Raw genomic sequence first — 15425 nt, 5'->3', positions numbered from 1 at the left:
TTCACAGGTTGGATAATTATATGAAGAAAATTCGCTCGTATTTAATACCAAAAAACTAATCTATGCTTTGGTTACATAATCGAGATAGCCGAAGTAGAGCAGTCGCTTCTTGAGAACGAAAAATGTGATGCACAGTAGAGGCTACTGATAGCGATGCACAATAATAGAATCGAGATATCCGAAATAGAGCATACGCTTATGAGAAAGAATAATGTTGTGCAAGGTAGAGGATACTTGTAGCGATGCACAATAACAGAATCGAGATATCCGAAGTAGAGCAGACGCATTATGAGAACAAAACATACGATCCACGATAGATGATACAGATAGAGATGGACAATAAATAGATCTAAATGCACTTCGCAACAACCATACAGAACATAAATTGGAAATAACTCAAGCATCGCTGGTGCTTATTTCACGCTACTATGTAAAGTGTCAGCCGACATTAGGACTGGACTACACGGCTTTAATGGGCGAGCGCTCGAACATCGAAGAATGATAAATAATCCTATGAAAATAAAACAAACAAAAACATTTCTGAGTCTGTAATGCTAGGCATCCGATACTCAAAAACGTATTCACGTAGGTGCTCAAGACGACGAACGACGACATTCATGGAATATTACGATCATCCAGATCACCAGCCTAGTCTGAAAGAAAAGAAAATAAGGTTTTAGACGTCAACCTTCGTTACATTTCAAGTGAACGCTTAGTAAGCAATCGCTTAACATTGGGTTAAATATTCTGTTAATTATGACGACTACAGAGAGCTTTTAATTTCTTGCAACACCATTCAAATTTAATTATAGTTACAAAGATGTATGTAACTAAAATGAGCTTAGGTGAGTACATAGGCGAAATGAAATGTTGCAGTTATTTCCAATTAGATTGTAAAATTTTTTTCTGAACGACTAGAGAATAGTGTTCATGGACTCACCAGCAGGACTCTCAATAACGGCGGCCACCGTAACCACCGCCACCACGACGACCTCCACCACCACCGCCGCCTCCCCAGCGACTGCGACCACCAACGCTTCCTTCTCAGAGAAATATTTGCGTTATAAGCTTGGCTTCCTTGAAATCATCAAAAATAATTTACCCGAAAAGATAAAGATTACTTTAACCATTTTGCGGGAATGTTACCATACATGATCAGTTAAAATCTCCCCAAAAACACCCCACGGTTCTTGGTTTGTGCCACTCATCATGCCATTCTCAATCGCTTATAATCTGTACAAAGCATCACCACCTACCATGCCCAAAAATTTGAATACAATCATACAAAGGAAATTTTGACCCGGACAATGAAATAGACGCTCTTTCCGTATTTTTTGGAAAAAAATGGAAGTATCAATCTTTATCTAATTATTAAGGGTAACTTGATTAAAGTGAATGAAGTGGAATCTTAGATTGTTACTCATTACACTCGTATGCTTAAATTTCAACTATTTGAAATAATTTTCGCGTCGTGACCGCATATGATGAATTCTTTTAGTGCGATTAACTATTCAGATATGCAAAATGTTGAAAAAATGCAAGGAGTAAATATATATTGTAATGGTTCATATTTTTTCGTAGCAATGTTTTCAAAAACTCGCGTCAGATTTATACGCTTTCCCACGAGTGTTAATGAAGACATCTAACTATTAAATACAAGTTGGCACAAGCCACATAATTGTTGTTGGTTTAAAAGCTAGCACCGGCTTCTCACCCCAAGATTTCATTGCTGCCAATTCAGCCAGTTCGGGATTGACGATTTGCTTGGCTTCCTGGAGGACAGCGACGAGATCGGTGGCTTTGTTGGCATCGCCGTGCGTGAAGAACGTGTAGGCTGTGCCCTTCTTGCCTGAACGTCCGGTACGGCCAATACGATGAATGTAGTCTTCGGTGCCGTTAGGGAAATCGTAATTAATGACGAACTTTACGTCATCCACATCTGCACGCATGAGGAGAAAACTTAGCATTGCTGAACAGTGATGGCAAGAGGGAGAGGTTAGTATAGACTTTTACCGAGTCCCTCATTATGAAGCTTATGGGAAAATGATTAAGTTAAGAAGTTGACACTAAAACTAAAATATAATTTCGTCACCACGCCATGGTAACGCACTCACTAGAACGAGAAATTATTCGAGATTGAGACAGCATTTACAACTAAGTTGCAAAACTTTTTTGCAATTTATACAAGAGAATCTACTAGCGTTTTGTTTCAAAATTCAAGGCTGAAAAGGAGATGGGAGATATGTGGCGGCTTGTGCACTTATAATGCTCTTGTTGGGGAAAGATACTGGGTTCGAGCAAGAAGCAAAGCAATCATTTAGAAATTGCTTCCACTTGAGATAAATGGGGTGCATGGTACGGTCAACTGAAGGCATCATGAAACCAGCAATTGAGCTTAAGATCATTCGAATTGAAGTCTGGCGCTCGGCAAAGAATGCGATGGGCTCGGAAGACTATGAATGGAAATTTTCGAGAAGCAAGTTTGACTGATGCAAAATCATTTAATAGTCGACCAGCTTCCCATAGCAGACCTCGCCGTGAGTAATGATCAATGAACAAGTGTTCAAGCCAATTTAGAAGCACTCTGAGCCTTAACAATACGATGCAATAGTTAGACTTCTCTTAATCAAGAAGACTAGAACAACACGCTATATGTCAGTTTTTGAATATTGCACCTAAATTGTACTTGAAAAGGCCCTTAATTGAGATACTCCTAATGCTGAGGTATTGTACCTGGCTGGGCCTGATCATTCCCGAGGGCTGATGGCCCTCTGTCGTAAGTGGGAATGTAGGCGCCACCACTGCAGCAACAGTGACCAGGCCAATAGCCTACGTTCGAACGACTTGTCCTGGCTGATCGATCAGCTCGCTCCACGTGGGTGTGGAGGCAACGAGTTAGCATTGGCACAGCGCCCAATATAACCCGTGCATTGCTGCTTAACACCAAGCACGCTTGCCACGCAAGCCGTGAGCGATACAACGGACGGCCGAGATCGTCGAGTAACGATCTCCGCTCATGACCGGCTGTACGGTCATGAGAGGGAGCACAGCTCTCACGGACGATTTTTTTCGTTTTGAACAAAAAAGTGACACGAAATGCCACATTTTAGAGGCCCCACAGCTCAATGCAAAGGCTTGCATCGACCATAGTTAATGGGCCTCTGTAATAAAGAAGAAAGAAAACGGGTTATACAAGTTTAAATACAGTGAGGTCTACGGTGGTTATCTCTCCACAATATTACAGCAATAATTACGAGATGTGAAATGCTGGCTAAATTCTCACCCAAACCGCGAGCAGCGACGTCCGTAGCGACGAGGATGGGGGATTTGCCAGACCGGAATTCTGTAATTAATTCCTCATAGTAATTCACAAATGAAAAACTTCGTTAAAAAAACTGCAAAGCCCTCCAAGAGAATTAGTATTTTTCGTCTACTATGTAGTCAATATTTTCAGAGCACAATGATGAGATAAAATCATACAATTACAAATTATCACTAAAAAAGAACTCTACACAAAGGTTGATAGAAACGCCAAATATTGAGTATAGAGCAATATAAATATGAAATTCATACCTTTTAATACCCAGTCTCGTTCTGGCTGTGATTTGTCACCGTGAATACCCATTGCAGGGAATCTGTGTTACATAAATGAATTTAAAGATCAGCAGAGATAATTGAACAACACCACAACTAGTCACAATAATAAAACTTTTGTTTAGAACTATAGAGGTTTCGTCACTTTGTCAAACCACTGAATTTAAAAGCGTAGCTATATTAAATTTCATTGTATCATAAGTAGGATGTATATAATATTTCGGATTAAATGCCTTACCCGCTTCTCCTCATGCCACGTGTGACGCTGTCTACTTTTTTCTTAGTCTGACAGAAAATAATGGTTCTGTGAGTCTTCTCTTGAGTCATTTCATTAAGAAGCTTCATAAGCCTGCGGGAAAATGTTCAAATTAATTAACACCTAACACGAACAGAATACGATAGGATAGAACTTCACGTGAACGAATAACTCTTTTCACTAAAACAATATTTGAAATACAGTAAGTAGTTAGTTGATCATCAGTCATTTACATGACAGATGTTGATGCATTCCTGTTATTTAATGACACTGGCAAGGGAAGAAGCTGATCAATTCAAAACTTACTTGTTTTCCTTGTCGGCGTCACGGCAAACGTCAACGATTTGCAAAATGTTGTGATTGGCGGAGAGGTCCATAGATCCGACATTAAGTTGCGTATAATCCTTGAGGAAATCTTCAGCAAGTTTTCGCACCTCGCGAGGCCACGTCGCAGACCACATCAGGGTTTGTCTGTCAGGCTGCAAAAAAAATAGCGATGTAAAAAATCTCTTCACAAAGGCACTGTTAATAATCCAATACTTCGCGATTTTAATTCACTTGGTACATAATTTAGAACCAGTAAAAAACAATTCGGGTAAGTTCAAGTGGCGAAAGATATCTCAACTCCACTCACCCGAATTTGAGTGATGATTTTGCGGATTTGTGGTTCAAAGCCCATGTCGAGCATACGATCAGCCTCATCGAGAACGAGATACGTGCAGCGAGACAAGTTAGTCTTGCCCATTTCCAAGATGTCCAGGAGACGACCAGGAGTTGCGATGCAGATCTACAATATCAACATGATTATGAAGACTAATGAGTCACCACACAAAAAAATTGTAACGCATAACACAATAAAAAAAATGGCTTCAAAAAAAGCGGTAAAAAAATGTCCGACATTATGCTTAAGAAACTAATAGCTCATCTCACCTCTGCACCGTCATGAAGACTCCTGATTTGAGGTCCTTTAGGAGCACCGCCGAACAGACATACAGGCCTAATTCTAGAGGAAGATCCAAAGTCCTTGGCAACTGAAAAAATTTGTTGGGCCAGTTCCCTGGTGGGGGCCAACACAAGAACAATGGGACCATCGCCAAATTTGAGTGCAGGTTGATGATTGATATGCACAATGGCAGGCATGATGAAGCCCAGAGTCTTGCCGGAGCCTGTTTTGGCAATGCCAACAACGTCTTTACCAGAGAGGGCCAGAGGCCAACCCTGAGCTTGAATGGCAGTGGGAGCTTCATAGTTTTGACGACGCACTTCAGCAAGTACAAAGTCAGGCAGCTCATAATCGCTGAAGTTCTGAATTGGTTTGGGGACATCGTATCCTTTCACGGTGATCTCCATCCTTGCCCTGGTGATGCACCGATAGAGAAAATGACAAGTTCTATAAACTAGAGAAAAACAAATATAACAAATCAATAGATTAGGAGAAAAATATCGTTATCTCTGATGAACTATTTTTCAGCATAGAGTATATATCACCTTGAAAAAATTCAAGTGAAACAATAAAGGCTAGTTTGAAACCCACCTATATTCATCAACTTCAGCTTGTGAGCGTTGCATGAGCACTGGCGAAGGCGAATAGAAGTTTTTCTTGAATGGAATAAGATTGACCCTTGACCAATCTACTTTCTTGAGGTTGTTCCCAGGTCCCCCGCTCTGAGAGTTGGAGTAGCGGTCTAGTCCGTATCCACCACCACCTCCAGCTCCACCACGTCGTGCTCCTCCACTTCCCCCGCCCCCATAGCTTCCACGGCCTCCACCATAACTACTGCGACTGCTATCGTTACGGCTATAACCGCCATAGCCATTACTGCTGCCACCAGAATTTCCGCCATAACCGTTGCTGCTGCCACCAGCTCCTCCGCCAGGACCTCCTCCACCACTGCTACCGTAACGGTCGCTTCCGCTACCTCTACCACTGTAAGAGAACAAATAATTCAGCGCCCATATCGTAAACCAAAGCGCATACAACACAAATGCGCAAAAAAAGGCTTCAAGCTGCTAAATTAAGAGGGTTTCCAGACATCAAATATTTGACTGTCTTGAGACAGATTCAATTAAATAATTTAATATTTATGACCAAGTGATGTTGCTAGACTCATCAGAATGACCAATTAAATTATAATAAATGGGTAAGAATTTGAACATTCCCATAATAATACAAGTGTCTTAAGGATAATTTGGGTATTCTGAAAATCAAATTGGGAAATAAATAATATAATATTTCTTATAATGCAAATCAAACTAATGTTGGGCCTAATGAGGATTGATATTGGCCAGTTTTCAAGGGTCATAAATTGTTATTTCAACAGTTTATGATTAACAATGCCACACAGGGTGGAATTCTAGAAATTGTGGTTCGTATATTCTAGATTGATCCAGTCAGACCAATCTGTAATAGTGAGCAGAAATTCCTGGAACGAGTGGGTAAAAAAAATTCCATTGATGGCTTCGAAAATCAAAGGCAAAATTGAGCAGAATCCAATTTCTAATGACAAATGAAGTTAGACTCTACCTTAATTTTTCATTAGCAATGAGCTCTAGCCACTAGAGCATTAACCCTTTAGCGGGCAAGCATTGAAATATCCAGAAATTAAAATTTCAGAAACCATTTCAAGAAAGTAAGAAGTATTATACAATATATTTATTTCTATGAATTTTTGCAAATTTTGCCAACCTATTGAAGGTTTAAATTGCACTTTAAGAATTCAATATAAGCCATCAGTACACAAAATTTTTCTTTATAATTAAAATTCAGTTTATGCAAATGAAAAATTAGAAACATAAAAATTATTTAATTAAATTTAATCAACTTGCCAAAATAAATATATATATTGATACTTCCAAATTTTGAAGAAAATGCGGAAAGAGTGGCAATTCCATTGTCCGAGTCAAAACCTTCATTAAATGCTCATATTTCAATATGTGGACTTTGCAGCTGGTGATGCAATAGATAGAATGATGGTCAGATAATTAGGGATTGACTGAGGCATTATAAGGATGCCTCAAAAACAAACAGGAAGCCGTGGTGAGGCTTTTTGTGACGCGATTTCAAGTGATCATATATGGTAACTTACCCGTGAAAGGGTTAAAAAGAAATTGACTGCAACCACGGGCATTTTAGTCTTCTTCACAAGTCGCTTCTGTCTGATTTTCCAGATGACAGTCTGCCTTCTGCTAACTCATAATTGAAATTTTCCTATTTATCAAGCTACTGTAACAGCTTCAAAGAGACATTTTCCAAAAATTGAAAATCTTGAGGCCTAATTGTATGCCATTAATACTTTACTTAGATAGTAGACATTTTTTTAGCAGGAATTTTGTGGCCCCAATAATGACCAGAAAGCTCAGTTGCAGCTCAGAAGGTATATATATTCCATGCTGGTGGTAACTATCAGCTCAAAAATATCAGTTAAATATAACAAAAAATATATTATCTGATTTGTAGGCACCACATGACATGAGCCCTTGTTCATATATGACCCCTTCTGAATCCCACCCTGCGAGCAAGTGAAGGACGTGCAACACAATCAGAAAGCCAGACAAGATACTATTAAGCTATTAGAATCTATAGAATGTAGTGATTTTAAGAAGTTAGAAGTTTATTTATATTGGACTTATTTAGTCTGCCAGTACATGTGGTGTGGCAATTTAGTTGAATGTACAGTGATAGGAGCTGGCATGGAACATCTACCTTTGGTGTCTGCGCAGCATTAAAGGATTTTGCAACCTATGGAATTAAAATACTTTACTTCTCAAGTATTTATTTATAATCCTGATTTGTGTATGTTGTATTGGATACATGAATGTATCATTTTATTGCTCACCCAACTCAAACAAAATGGCAATGTAACCATTTTCAGAACTTTGACATCAAAACTTTATAAAGTTGTACTTCATTCTGAAAATGAAATCTCAAAAGAAAAAAATTTATTATTTATTAAAAGTTGACTTTACATTGAATATAAGAATTTTAGGTGACTATTTGTCACCTAAAATTCTTATATTCAATGGGGGTAGTGCAGACCAACAAGACAAGGCACCCTTTGCCAGGACATAAAAGTACCGCCAATCTTAGAATTGCACCATGCTATTAAGAAAACTAAACTTTTGTAGTCAATGGGTTTCTCAAAAAGATTCAATACCTAATTTCTAGTATTTAGGTAAAGGAGTGTGATTAAAGGATTTAAGTGATTAAAGAGTGTGAAGATGTAAAATAAATTTCTTATTTTATTCTTTAATATTAAAAAAATTAATTTTCAATTTTTCTTAATATATAATTTTTTCAAAATTATTTATTCTGTCAATTGATTCATGTATTGCCTCCAACTTCACACAAGTGTGCAAAATATCAGATCAATTGGACAAGTAAAAGTGTGTCATATATCAGTTATAAAATTTGTAGCTGACAAAATTATTTTGTCATTTTTTTATTGAAAAAAAAAAAAATTGTTAAATTTGTTTATTTTGTCATTTGATTCTTGCATTGTCTCCAACTTTACAAAAGTGTGCAAAATTTCAGATCGATAGGATAAGTAGAAGAGTGTTAAATTTTGATTACAAGATTAGTAGCAGACAGACAGACAGACAGACAGACAGACAGACAGACAAACAAGAAGTGAAGTTGAAGAGAAGTGTTGTAAAGATAGAATGTTTTTGATATAAAAGAAATACCCACATCTTCAGTAATAATAATATGCGTTTAAAAATTACTTTTTAAAGACACTTCTGAACAATCCAGTGTCTTTGATGTTATACATGTACAATGAATTTCTAATTTTATTTTCAAATATCGAATGAAAATTATTTTTCGAAATTTTTTCATATCAAAATTTTGTAAATTTTCAAAATTATTTATTCTGTCAATTGATTCATGCATTGTCTCTGACTCTGTGCAATTGTGCAAAATTTCTGATAAATTGGACAGTTCAAATTGTGATGGATTATAAGATTTGTAGCAGGTGAAATTATTTTCATTTTTTTAACAATGAAAATTTTTTTATAAAATTTATTCTGTCAATTGATTCATGCATTGTCTCCAACTTTACGCAAGTGTGCCAAATTTCAGATCGATTGGACAGGTAGAAGTGAAGTTAAAGAGAAGTGTTGTAAAAACGAGCCCGAATGCAGCATACTAACTGAAATGAGCCACAAAGCACCGGCAACCACTAACCAGAGTCTGGCACCGGCAACCACTAACCAGAGTCTGAACCAATCATTAGAGACACATGCTTTGAGACATAAAAAAAGCAAGCCTCTATTGGTGCACATCGCCTGGAATGGAAACTTTCGTCTTTCTTGGCTATGTGCGCCGTATGAGGTACATGACACTCATTATACAACTACACTCAAAACTTGCATCACACAAGTACTGATGCTTGAAAAAAAAACATTTTCTGAGCAAATGGAATTGGAATGCAAATGCAATACTGAAACTACAAATCATTCTGGGTTAAATGCCACTAAATGGGAAGTATATAATTCATTTATATCTTACAAAACTGCACTAAGCAAAGCATGAAGTGGTACCAACAACTGTTCCAGCTGTTGGCAAAAACTGCTGTAGCAAGTGCTTGGTGTAGTCAGTAAAAATTTATGTGAAACATTAAAGTCATTGATGACCAAATGTATTGTCACTAGTAATGGGTCAGACACACAAAGAAATGTTTCCATGACCAAATCAATGATTTTAGATGTCTACAGCACTAAAATATTTGAAGCTGAGGATCTCAACTTCATTACAAACTACTGATCTGAGTCTTGCTGTAACATAATTGTAAAAGGTAGATAGTGCTGAAATGTGACAGAGCTAGAGAAGTAACTACTAATTGCAATCTCAGTGCTGAGAATCTGCATCACTGCGTATCTTGCTTTTTACAGTGGCATTCTGTTTCCGTGTGAGCTAAGGCAACTTTTGAATGTCTAATACCCATTTTTCTACTTCTAAAATCCATACCAATACTGAAAAAATAATTTTCATCATATTGGAATAGGATAACACCCTTTCAGACTAGATTTCAACTACTAAGATTCTTACATAATTGCACAACATTTGTATAGGTTTCTGAAAGCGTTATTGTCAATTCTCTTATTTCTCAATCGTATTTTTCCACAAGTTGATGATCTGGCTGATATTGTAAAGAGTTTTTAAAAAGCTAAATATTTTAAGCATGCGCCACATATGGCACATGTCACAGTTTGGGACATGCATGCATGTTCCATATATGGTGGTGGCGCATGTTGCAGTCAAAGTGTTTAACGCACAAAATGCACAACAAAGAAACATTCGACTGAGTAGTACTGAGTAGTGAGGAGCCAGAAGGCAGAGGTAGGTATGTGCACAAACCACCCCTAGATCACAACAACGCTACCAAAATGGTGGACAGACAGTTATAGCTTCAATGCACAGGAGGCATTTAATTTTAGAAGTCCCACACAAATGGTAGCTTACTTTGATTGATGAATGTTTGGAAACAAACAACTTAAACAAGACTTGACATATGTGATATGACGACACATTCTCATTTGAGAAATTTCTATTGTTTACTAGCTTGGCTGGGTATGCTGAGATTTGCAAAGGGTACCACTATTTGCTAAAAACAAACTTGGATATCATATTGGGCCATTAATGAAAGAGAAAATATAACTCAGTACTCACTGCAGCGAGTGACAGAGCACATTTTCTTGTCAACGAACACTTGGTCATGGACAGACAGACAGACGGACATGATTAGCACAATAGTGCATTTTTTCCATAAACGAGAAAATGCGCTAAAAAGGACCTCAAAATTACAGTTCTTGGACAAAATTTCAGAGCTCTGCAGCTATTTCTAGTATTTGCACTAATGCAATCTTCACGTCTATCACCTTTGGGCCTCAACTGGCAATGGCAGTACTGTAGGCCTACCTAGTTCAAACTCAGTCATGTGAATCATTAGCATTTCAATTTTAGCAATCATGTCATTCATGTGTGATGATATTCTTTTGCATTTTGATTCACATTTCAAATTTTAGCAGTTTATTGCCTTCAATTGACTGTCCAGCACAATTTGAAGGTGTTAGGTGATGCAGTACTACTAGTAGAAGTATTATTAATCTATTATTTATCATTGTTATCATTAGACAAAATTAATTATCATTTACTTATAATTTGCCCAACAATAACATTTTCTCTCATTTAGCCATCATGTAAGGAATTCATCATTGGTCCATAGTGGCAGAGTTTTATAATGCAGGTTTTAGCAGGTATTATGGACCTGCGATCTGAACTAGCCCACCTGTATCATTCATTTATTTTTCAATTCATCATGAATTCATAATTTATCAAAATAGAATTTATTTTGTTCAATTCTGCCTTTTGGTCAATTATTCCATTCATATCTATCAATCAGTAATCACACCCATTTCCCTCACCCACCTGCAGTCAAATTAGGTAGGCCATCAACCAAAATGTTTTATTTAGGTAGTTAGAATAGATAGGCCTAGCCTACAACATGAGCTTTCTAATGGCATTAAAATCTTTGAAACAGGCTTATATGAAACCCAGAAATGATAGCTAGGTAATAAAAAAAAGCTAAAAATTGGTCCATCTTTCAGACGTTAATTTTCTAAAGGAAAAAATTTGTACTAGCTTTTTAACTTGTATTTGTTTTCCAGTTATATTTAGGCTATATGGTATTTTTCTATATTTTTTCACTTTCCAGGCTCCAGCTGTATAATTTTCATGAAGATCAGAGAAAACTTTGTTTAGTACTGTAAATAGTGCACATTATCACAAATTCACAATATAATAATCACATAACTCGCACAGGCTAAACCCACTGAAGAGTGAAGAACATCCCGAATCCCGATGATCCCTAGACTCATGAGTTGTCTTGCTGGTGCCCGAAGGCGTTAATAAAAATCATACAGTAATACACACAGGCGAAAGAGAATTTTCAAATAAGCAGTAGGAACACGTACAGAGATGAAGAATCGTAGAACGATCTATCACTCGACAATTTCCCAACGTGGAGCGCTCAGCGTATCAGCGCTAATCGTGACGTAAGCACGGAGTATCGACCGGAAATCTCAGCTACGAAAATACGATCATATTAAATAAGCCTCTTAATCAACTTCAATCAATCAATCAATAGTAAAACAATAACTTACCCGCTTAGATTGACCATGCTCATGAAGATGACTAAATTCTCGAATTATAAACAACTTATTTGAGAGAGCCAAAATCTCACGTCCACAACAAAGACAGACTAACTTCGGAAAGAACTCAGATGATCTTGCCAAATGGAAGAGGTGGCGGGTTTCTTCTACGTGGAATAACATAATTAAAATTTTGCAGTCTACAGTTACCACTCATAATAAATATACAAATATCGTGAACCTTGCGTTAAAATTCATAATTCATCATGGTGATACTTTTACCAATAATTTTTGTAGAAAAAAGTTGTGCAAGCAATTTATAATTTGTACTTTATTTTGGGTCATGTATGCAATGAAAATGTATGACGTGCTAAAATATCTTGCATCTTTCTATTCCTGTATTATAATTTGTTTTTTAAATTTGTAAAGCTTTTATATAGACGATAAAGCAACTATTTTTTTAACAAAAAGCATGTAATGCAAATGGATTTAATCAACTCCAATTGTGGCATATATATCGAAATCACCGGTCGGGCAAAAACACGTGAGCGTAAGCGTAGGCAACACCTGTGCTGCACCTGTTTTAAATCTGCGCTGAATTGAACCGTCAATTCCAAATACTTGGGGAATTCCTCAATTCATAACCATTCATTATGGACCGACCGGTGTGAAATCAGGAACAGAGGATAACAAAATTTGTCCACGTCATTTCGTGACACCTCTCGGACAAAAACGCGGCCTGTCTCCCGGCCGGTCTCACGGCCGTGCCTCATACCACATCGACACTTTTCAGGACGAATTCCATAGAAGGATTTTAGTATAGTATAGTATAGTATCTTCGGCATTTAAAGAATAGGCCTGGATAGGCCTGTCGCCGATTCTTGTACTTTTCTTGACTAGTCTGGACTTTTGATCAGATCTTTTCAACGAAAGATAGATTTAAAAAAGCTTCTAGATATCAGTTGTTCCGTAGGGTACGAGGAATTTTAAGACTAAACATATGCTCATGCATGGCCTTGTCTAGTCAGTTCTTGAACGCGTTCATACTCGGAGAATCAACAATATCTTCAGGGAGGCTGTTCCACATGTCAGTGACTCGAAGCGAGAAGAAATGTTGTCGCGTGGATAAGTTGCACCGCAGTTTTTTAGTTTATAGCCGTGGCCCATGGTGTTGGTTCTTGTTTCAAATTCTAGTAATCCTTCTGGGACCTTGTACAAACCATGAGTATACTTGTATTCTTCAATGAGGTCACCACGCAGGCGACGATAAATTTCACTCATAAATTTATCAAATCGGAACTGATCAGGGTTTCGATTCGACAAACTACACCAAATTATAATAATTATTGTAAATTGAAATAATTTGATAACACCAAATTAAAATAATTGAGTCCTCTGACGTAATTGCCTAAGCTCGATATGAAAACCTTATATGGCATGCATTGGAGCGTAGGCACGAGAGATTTGTGTGAAGCCTGATTAAGCAAAGCGAAAATTAGTCTGAGTAACGAATGACAGTTGGTGACAATATCAACATATCCCTCATTTATTATTAAATAATACGCGTTTAAAAATTACTTTTTACAGACAACACTTCTAAAGAGGCCGGTGTCTCGATGTTACACGTGCACAATGAATCTCTTATTTTATTTTTAATATCGATAAAAAAAACTATTTTCAAATTTTTTATATTAAAAAAATTAGTAATGCATTCTGTCAATTGATTCAAGCATTGTCTCAGACTTTAGTTACTTTACGCAAGTGTGCAAAATTTCAGATCGGTTTGACCGATTGTTGCTTGTAGATTGAAGCAGGACGCCTTCGATATCTAACCGTCTGGGAGGCGATGGCGCAGCACTTGGGACTCGATCGGGATGCACCACCAAGAACGGATACACAGAAAGTAATGGGAGTTACAGATCATGGCAGGATGGTATACTATAGACTATAGAGCAACGGTTGCTGCTAATGTAGCAGACCTCGTTCTCTTCATATCTAAAGGATCCATGTGAATGACACCGTCAATGCAGCTTTACTCGAGCTGCGTCGCAAGTTGCTGGTGTTGATGTTTTAGGTAAAAAACTCATTAAAAAAGCTACGAAAAGACCAATTTAGGATCACTGCTGCGCAATTAGAGTATTTTTTCGAATATAAAAATTAGTGAATCTCTCTATGTAGTTCCTTCATCATTGTATCAGTTATAAACACTGCCGATAAAAAGCTATAAATATCTGAGTTAATGGTTGTTCATCCAGACGGTAAAATATCTAGTTATTTCTATCATCTCTATTTGCCTGAAAATACTCCAGCTTTGAGTCACCATCAAGATTAAATATTTCTGACAGGCCTTTAGCGTGGTTGATCCACTAGGCGTGGAGGGACCTCATGTGTGGTTGTTGCCACATGATGTGCTTGCTACCCATTGTTGCAGTTGATGCCCCAGCTGTGGTTGGGTGATTGTGCTCCGTTGGGGGCATCAACGGGTGCTCCATCAAGGTTAGGTGCTCCATGGATGATTGTGCTCCAAGTTGTGGGTGGTTCCTAGTAGGGTAACGTGGGGCAGCGCGCCCCCCACTTTTTTTAAACTAAATTTTTGATGAAGTTTTAATTATGACCCGCAGTGGGCTCGCTGCCCCATGTTACCCTACTCATCCCTAATGTGGTTTTCAAACTAGTTTGTTCTCCCATTTAGGGTGATCTTCTTTCTGCTATGGTCTCTTTTCTGGCATCGCTTCCTTAATGACGTGATTTCCTCCTCCGTGGTCTTTATCTTTTTGTGGTCTCTTCGGTGTGATTTCCTTCCATGCGGGATCATCTCCTCCTTAGAGTGATAATAGCACCCGTTTCTACTCCTCAGCGAAATTTACGCACGCGCGCGATGTGTTCAAGTTTGCATAGTGCATTCAATGTTCAGTGGAGGTCTGCTAAGGCTAACCAAGAACAACGATTTGTAATTGACAATATGCTGAGTCGTGCAACACAATTGGAACCCATAAAGGCCATACTGTTGAAGAGTTACATGTAGCGGCTAAAAGTGCTCCAGAAAGAATGGATAGTGATGAGCGGATACTAGAAACTGGATGGCGTAGAGTTGTTTTTTCGTCATCAGCTGAGATTTTTTATCCAGTAGAAGATATTACTTTTTACGTGAATTACGTTCAGAATTGAGATTAAAATTTTTACACTATATCAAAATTATTTGGACTGTACTTTACCGAAAACGCTGACACAGTAGATGACATTGCATTTCCTTTAATTGCATTGAATTTGATAGACTTTTTACAACACTTCTCTTTAACTTCACTTCTTGTAGTCTGTCTGTCTGTCTGCTACAAATCTTATAATCGAAATTTAACACACTTCTACTAATCCTATCGATCTGAAATTTTGCACACTTGCGTAAAGTTGGAGACAATGCATGAATCAA

General features: G+C 37.6%; 1 protein-coding gene across 1 annotated transcript; it reads right to left on the bottom strand.

Moving 5' to 3' along the window:
- Nucleotides 1-28: 28 nt before the first annotated feature.
- LOC108674190 (ATP-dependent RNA helicase dbp2) lies at nucleotides 29-12134 on the bottom strand. Its single transcript, XM_018162105.2, has 11 exons — nucleotides 12011-12134; nucleotides 5385-5777; nucleotides 4781-5207; nucleotides 4485-4637; nucleotides 4157-4329; nucleotides 3833-3943; nucleotides 3574-3635; nucleotides 3284-3343; nucleotides 1715-1939; nucleotides 941-1040; nucleotides 29-653 (listed from the first exon to the last, which is right to left on the bottom strand). Exons 1-10 carry the CDS (start codon nucleotides 12031-12033, stop codon nucleotides 952-954), a joined length of 1716 nt encoding a protein of 571 aa, XP_018017594.1. The 5' UTR covers nucleotides 12034-12134; the 3' UTR covers nucleotides 29-653; nucleotides 941-951.
- Between the last annotated feature and the right edge of the window lie 3291 nt (nucleotides 12135-15425).

Source organism: Hyalella azteca, unplaced genomic scaffold, assembly GCF_000764305.2.
Source record: "Hyalella azteca isolate HAZT.00-mixed unplaced genomic scaffold, Hazt_2.0.2 contig17794, whole genome shotgun sequence".
NCBI classification, from domain to species: Eukaryota; Metazoa; Arthropoda; class Malacostraca; order Amphipoda; family Hyalellidae; genus Hyalella; species Hyalella azteca.
This window is presented reverse-complemented; position numbering and strand designations above follow the sequence as displayed.